Here is a 6,912-nt window from a genome sequence, read left to right on the forward strand (position 1 = left end):
CCAAAAATAGTGACAAAAATATGTATACCACGGTAGAAGTTTCTATTGTTATTTGTTTATTAATGTATGCAAAGGTTTCATGAAAACCATGGGATCTAGTTTGCCATATGCCACGGTTTAAATTATTTATGTTCTTTAAACTAGAGTACCCCACTGTTTCGCTCAAACAGTGGTTTATAACTTTTTTTTTATTTTTTGTTTTGGGCAAAAAAAATCTTATCTACCGTGGCCTTTGAAATTTTACGCCAAAAGCCCTCACTCTACTCCTATGAAAAAGGATCCACGAACTGACTCAAATCGTCTCGTGTTATTTTCTCTTGAGCTTCTTGGTTCGTATTTTAATTTAGGTAAGGGTTTCTCATTTCCAAATTTAGAAGCAAGATTTATCAATATGGTTTGATTTGTTCGATTTTCACTATGCTTCTTACGAGGGTTTTCAAGTTACCGAAATTTATATTATTCACAGAAATTGAACAATTACGAGAAATTTGGTGTGCCAAAAGGTGTTGGGACTAATTCAGATGATGGGTTTGATTTGGGGAGAATGAATCGTTTACTAGAAAAGCTTGGAAACCCTCAGTCCAAATTCAAGGTTTGAACTCATTTTAAAGTATTTCTTTTTACACATATTTTTTATTTTCATCAAATTTTAGTTGGGAACTTTAAAGTGGCACACTTATTGTTTGATGAAAGTTCCAAGTGAGTGGTATTCTGTTGGTTGCTATACTAGGTATGATCAATGATGTCTTCTTCTTTTGTAATAAAGCTACATGGTTTGTTTACATAATAAATTTGGGTTGTTTTATAATTAGATAGCAGCTTTGGAGTATACAGGAACGAATTTAATTAGGAAGAGAGGGAAATAGTCTAACATGAGGCATTAAGTTACCTTTTTTTGTCAAGTTTTTTTTTTTCAAGAGATGACACTTCGATTTATAGCTGCATTTTGCTAGTTACTCAGAAGAAGAGAATTTAACACATTGACTAATATGATTATCATTTCTCTATGATCTGCCATGATTACATTAGTTCTGCTTCACAAACAAAATATGGTCTGGAAAGAATTTACATTTACACTAATGTTACACCTCCCGAAGTCTCATCCTACCAAGAGTTATGGACCAACAACTCCTGTCTTTATCTTTATTCTGAGTCCTCCCCAAGTTTTCCCCACTCGAGATCAAACTATGCAAAGGGCAAACCGGATGGTTGAGGTTCATCTATGTATCACAAAACCCCAGAACAAATCTGACTTCAAGAATGGACCTTTTTACAAAATATTTATCCTAATGGATGGGACTGGCATCTAAGTCAAAGTCCGTCGCCTTGATTTTTAGCATGAATTGCTACTTAAAGAAGACCGCTCACAACATACAGAAAACAACTAAATTCCATAACCTACATGGATCCCGCTTCATCCGAACTACTAGAAGCTTCATTGCTGCCGGACGTGTACTAGCACCCCGACTGTCCTCACTGAAGATATCATTGTCACTTGAATGGGAAAATGACCCCAGATCATCCTCCGTAACAACATTTACTTTTCGCCCCTTCCTAGCCTCTCTTACTCCTCTTCCTTGCAGTGCTAATCGTCTACGCTTTCGCGCTTTCCTCTTGCCTTTAGGGAAGTCTTCTCTGTGCGACCCGACAATTTTACTTTCTAGCTCTTTTGTGGTTCTCCCCTTGGCATATTCAATCTCCTCTGTTTCAACTAGAGGTGACTCAGAGTCAGGCTTGTGTTTCTTCCTTCCACCATTCGTCTTGGGACCACGATCAACCAGCTGAGCCCACTCATTTCTGTTTCGCAAACAATCAAGAACAGCTTGTGAATGACTTGAATATGCATAACGCTCTCCATTGTGTTTTCTCAAGTTATTCGGTCGCGGAAGAAAAAGATACCACGCTTCTTCATATGTCATCCGCTGCCTTTGCTCATTATCGATCAAGTAGGCCCGGCAAAGTCGCGAAAGTGGTTGGACCGAAGAATTCCTCGTAACTATCATCGTCTTCTTGAGAGGTGTCCTGGTGGTGAGTTACGCGAGGGTGACTGATTCGATCGCCAGATTCAGTGGATTGACCGAGAGTGGCGATGGGAGGTGAAGGTGCATTTTTTTAGCGGAATGTCCCACTTCGGATGACCCACCAAGTGTTTCCTTCTTAGCGTAAAACATCGATGAAAAGACTTGATCTTGCCTCCAGCGATCATGGGAAGAAAGCACCTTATCCATCTTCTTTGCATCATGAATAAACTCCCGCTGAATTACGAGAGCCATCCTTCGGTGCTCCTTCTTTGCTTTTTCTCTTAGAAACCAAAATTTGGTCTTTTAATCCGAACTGCATGTGCTTTTAATAAGCATGTTTGTAGCGGTGGAGAAGCCAACCGGGGAATACTACCTCCATGACGACACGTGGCACCCGTGGAACTCGAGGAGAACTATTAAGTTCTTGATGTAACAATAGCGCAACCTCTTCGCTTTTAATGTTGACTTAACGGTATTTGGAGGATGCATTGAAGATGAATGAGTCACCTTCGATGACTGATGATGGGAACCCAATTGATTGGTTCTTTTCACCTTTTCGAGTAATAATCAAACCGTAGTCTTATTTTGTACGCGGAAGCACTTTTGGGCTGACAACGTGCTAGCAAACTCAATGAGAACTTGAAGATATCGCCACATTTTGTGCCAGCGATGCTTTAGAAGGCGGGTAAAAGCATCGCCTCCTTCAAGTCCGACGAGCTTAGAACTAGAAGCATGTGAAGTTACGCTTTCGTATGAGACGCTTTAGATGCGAAGCCTTTAATTGCTCTGTTCTTCGTCTTTCTTGGTTCCTCATCCGTGGTACCATCTCTTACCATTTCAGGCAATGTGTGAACTTTTTAATATCTGCATGTGAGTTCACCTTTACTCGCTTGGTGAAATGGATATGCCTCGAGTACTTGGAGATGCAGTCTCCCCGGTGGCTTAGAACTACCTAAAAACCGATTTGGAAATTACTGCAGTAGAAGATGATTTCCATGAATCCATAATCACTTTATGCTAGGTTAGCGGAGATGGCGCTCTTGGAGATGTACTTTCTACTTTCAGTGGTTCTTCGACACTCTTCAAGTGCTTTAGCTCGGAAGAACTTTCCTGCACCGAAACGGTCCCTGCCGAGCTTATCACTTCTCTTGTTTGACAAGGTTCGCCAGATATTGAAATTCTCTTATCTCATAATAATGTTTTGTTTACAGGTTGAATCTTGATATTCTCTTGTTCCAGGTGCCATTTGCCTACTTTGTACATTGGGATGGAATACATGCGAACACATAACTTAAAACTTGCCGAGAAGGTGAAATTTTCATGCCTCTAAGCTATGATAACTACATTTTATAACTATGGATGCTTAAGCGGTTTGCAATTGAAGTCTACATAATGAACACATAACCTCATGGGGAAACTATGGAAATAGGCTGTTAATATCGGTCGTATAAGTGTGACACACTTGTTGGCTACCTAATAAGCTTAATAGTTTGAAATAGAGACACGGTAGACTATTTTCAACAAATGAATTGAATAACTTTGGATATTTGTATATCTATCTCATGAGTATTTTTTCAGTATAGCTTCTTACTTATTTCTCAACCACCCCCCTTCTCTCTCTCTCCCGTTCTCTCTACTTGAAAATGGAGAGGACACTACAAAGTAGCTTGATCCATTCTCGTGACTTGTCCATTGTAGCTTAATTTTCTACACGATATTTAATTTATCTGAGGAAATGCAATTTCGACAGGGTGATAGCAAAGGATCTGTGAAGGGTGGTCATGGTAGAAAAGAGGTTGCTGGAGTTCAATCGGGTCAAAGTTCCCAGGTATTATTACATTTCAATGGTCTTTTGGGATTTAAAGAGTTATTGTAAATACGGGTAATTGAATTTCACAGCTCACTCATCAGGGATCTTTTGGGCAAGGGGCAAGCTACATCAACTCTCCGGTAAGGACACCCTCTCTGATATTACTTTTTTTATTGCAGTGCAACTTAGGAAGTAAATGATTGATATTTTTTTTTTCCTGGTTTTCCATTCATATTAATTTGGTTTTGAAGATACTGCGAACCACCTTATTCCTTTTTGTTTCATAATGTGTCAAGTTGATGATTATCATTGATCATCCTTACCATAAAAAAATGTTAATTTATGGATGGAGTAAATCGTCTGATGAGGGACCTACTTGTTTACCCCTATTACCTGGTGGTGTTTTGCTTTAATCTTTATAGTTTCTTCGATTCTCTTTCAATGCATCTATTCTCAAACCTCTTGGCAGCCATGTGTGAGGTGAAAACCTGTATGTACAAACTATGTGGGAGTGAATCATGTTTTGCTTAATAGAACGTAGCTTAGTTTCTATTGGTTGTCTCTAAACCTTGTGAATTAAATGTTTTGCATTTATCTTATTGTGAAGTGCGGTCCTCACATTGCAAAGGGTTGATGGGAAACGAGTTCCGCTGAAGTGGGACAAGATCAAGGTAAACAAATCCTACACATTATTGTCTTTTTCTTTGAAAAATATATGTTTACATATGTTGTGAGTCTATATGTTAGGGCCCATATCAACCAGGTGGCACAGAGTGTGGGTATTATACAATGAAATTTATGAGGGAAATAATAGAAGCTTGTTTAACTAGATCATTTGAAAATAAGGTATTCGAAAGTTTTGACAAACACTTTATTTGGCTCAACGACTTCGCCTTATTCTTATATAGTAACTCCACATGTTGTGCTTTGACTCATCCAGATAACAAATTTAGAACTGAAGGAGACATACACGCAAGATGAACTTGACGGTGTTTGACTCAATATTATTCAGTTCATCCAGAAAATGGGGTGTTTCAAATCGGTTTAATGAGGGCGAGTTTTAGCTATGTTCGGACCCTCCGGTTTAATTTATGAGTCTTACCTTTTTAATTTATGAAAAGAAATTTGAAGTTTGTTTTCTTAGTGCACTCAAAAAATTAATGGAAGTTTTTTTTTTTTTTTTTTTAATTATTATTATCTTTTTTTGCAATGTTTGATAGTTTATTGTACATTTTGGAATTTGTTGGGAAGATGAAAATGTTGTATGTAGGCAGGCTGTGTAAATTTTGTTATGCAGGTTCGGTTTTTAAGTGGAAGACTGTTACTATATATACCACGGTTTGGCATAAACCGTAGTGTTTAGTATAATTATATACCACGGTATTATAACACATACACTAATATAAACCATGGTTTCAATAGTTTATATGCCACGGTTATGTTGACAATCATGGTATATAATGGGAATTACAAACCACGGTTCTTTGAAAAACCGTGGTATCCGTTAAACATATATACCACAGTTTTGTTATTATTATACACCACACCACCTATTGTCACGGTTGTATAACAGTGGTAAATATATTTATACCACACTTAAAAACAGTGGTATAAGTGTCATTCTGTAGTAGTGAAAAACCACTCTGATTTTTCCGCTTAAGTTTCGCTACTCCAGTGTGTAGTGGGCACACTTTACCTTACAATCTCAATGACACACAAGGAAGCCGGAGTCGATCAAACACATCTGCCACTTAATATCACACTAACCTATTCCTAATTGAGCTAGAGATCTTTATTAGGTGTTGCGGGGATTAGGAGATGGTTTAAGAAGGAAGGAAATAGATATTCAAAAGGACAAGTCTGAGATAATAGAGGCTTTATATTATGTAACTAGAGAAACCCTTGTTCTTTACTTTTGCTTCTACACTTTGTTTCCATTCTTAGCCATATTTTTCTTTTTCTTTGGCTTTTGACTCCTTTGATTATATTTTTGGAGTTCTAACTCTTTATTTTTTTTCTTTTCTTTTATTTTTTTATTTGGATGGAAACTTTCTTTTCTTATCTGAAACGACTAACAAATTCTTGATTTCAAAGGTCTTTCTCTTTCTATTCTTCATCTCTATTCTTAGACTTATTCAAAGAATTGGGTGGGTTTTTTTTTTTTTTTTTTTTTTTTTTTTTTTTTTTTTTTTTTTAAAGGGTAAAGGATTTGCGGTTTATGAAAGGCTCAAGAAAGGCTCAGAGGGGCGACTAGTGGAAAATAATTCATAGGTTTGAATTTCTAGCTATATCGATCCAAAGAGGGCCTAAATTCTCGCTTAGGATATGGTATAGTAATTAAGCAAGTGGACGTGTGATTTCTCTATCCGGATTTTACTTCTCCTTTGTGTTATTTCTCAAATGTTCACTCATATAAGGCTTTAGGCTATATTCTCACATGATTTGTAGAATAAGTACTCTAGCCTAGATTTCAGAAACTTAGTACCAACAATCATAGATACTCATGTAACATATTTATAGATAGATGCAAGGATTATTACTTACATATTAGCCTAAGTTTCTAAAAACTATTCTAATGCAAAAACTACGTGAGACTTCTAGATTATTGAGAGCATAGAGAAAGAAAACAATACAAATATTTCTAAGTGTATAACATACTTTTTATTTATATTTTTAATTTTTTTTTTAAATTTTTTTTGATTTTTTTTAATTAGAAAACAAGTGCATATTATACATATCTATATCCTAACAGATGCCTTAATTACGCATGTTTCTATGCCCCCCTCAAACAAGAAGCATGTTTTGTCCTCAAAGTATTTAAATAAATAGGTTAGAGGAATACCATTGAAACGCGTGAAATTCTAGAACATCTGCAAAATAAGGTTAAACATACTATTATAGAAAATAACAACTGACGCAACTCTATAAGAGTTCCACCCGTTATGGGGTTAATGAGAAATAAATTGCTTGGGACATAAGCAGACACTAACTGAAATAAAAACTAACCTTAACTCCTATTTAAACATTTTACTCCTCATCCTTAATGAAGAAATGAGGTTCCTTTGCATCCTGCCATGCCAT

At 36.6% G+C, this 6,912-nt stretch overlaps 1 protein-coding gene across 4 annotated transcripts; it reads left to right on the forward strand.

Moving 5' to 3' along the window:
* Positions 1 to 3,104: 3,104 nt before the first annotated feature.
* Positions 3,105 to 4,813, forward strand: LOC147492875 (uncharacterized). Of its 4 annotated transcripts, XM_086566944.1 has the most exons (6): positions 3,105 to 3,181; positions 3,261 to 3,330; positions 3,772 to 3,849; positions 3,921 to 3,971; positions 4,439 to 4,502; positions 4,579 to 4,813. In XM_086566944.1, exons 3-6 carry the CDS (start codon positions 3,803 to 3,805, stop codon positions 4,810 to 4,812), a joined length of 396 nt encoding a protein of 131 aa, XP_086423070.1. In that variant the 5' UTR covers positions 3,105 to 3,181; positions 3,261 to 3,330; positions 3,772 to 3,802; the 3' UTR covers position 4,813. The 4 variants fall into 4 exon arrangements, with proteins under 4 accessions (XP_086423070.1, XP_086423071.1, XP_086423069.1 ...); XM_086566945.1 differs by lacking the exon at positions 3,105 to 3,181 and having other exon boundaries at positions 3,232 to 3,330; positions 3,720 to 3,849; XM_086566943.1 differs by lacking the exon at positions 3,105 to 3,181 and having other exon boundaries at positions 3,232 to 3,330.
* Positions 4,814 to 6,912: the final 2,099 nt, after the last annotated feature.

The sequence above is a fragment of the Coptis chinensis genome, chromosome 6 (genome assembly GCF_015680905.1).
Source record: "Coptis chinensis isolate HL-2020 chromosome 6, ASM1568090v1, whole genome shotgun sequence".
Lineage (NCBI taxonomy): Eukaryota > Viridiplantae > Streptophyta > Magnoliopsida > Ranunculales > Ranunculaceae > Coptis > Coptis chinensis.

Coding starts and splice junctions, on each gene's coding strand:
- LOC147492875 (XM_086566944.1), top strand. CDS start 3,803: ATGGTAGAAAAGAGGTTGCTGGAGTTCAATCGGGTCAAAGTTCCCAG. Junction 3,850..3,920: donor AATCGGGTCAAAGTTCCCAG/GTATTATTACAT, acceptor TGAATTTCACAG/CTCACTCATCAGGGATCTTT. Junction 4,503..4,578: donor TGAAGTGGGACAAGATCAAG/GTAAACAAATCC, acceptor TCTATATGTTAG/GGCCCATATCAACCAGGTGG.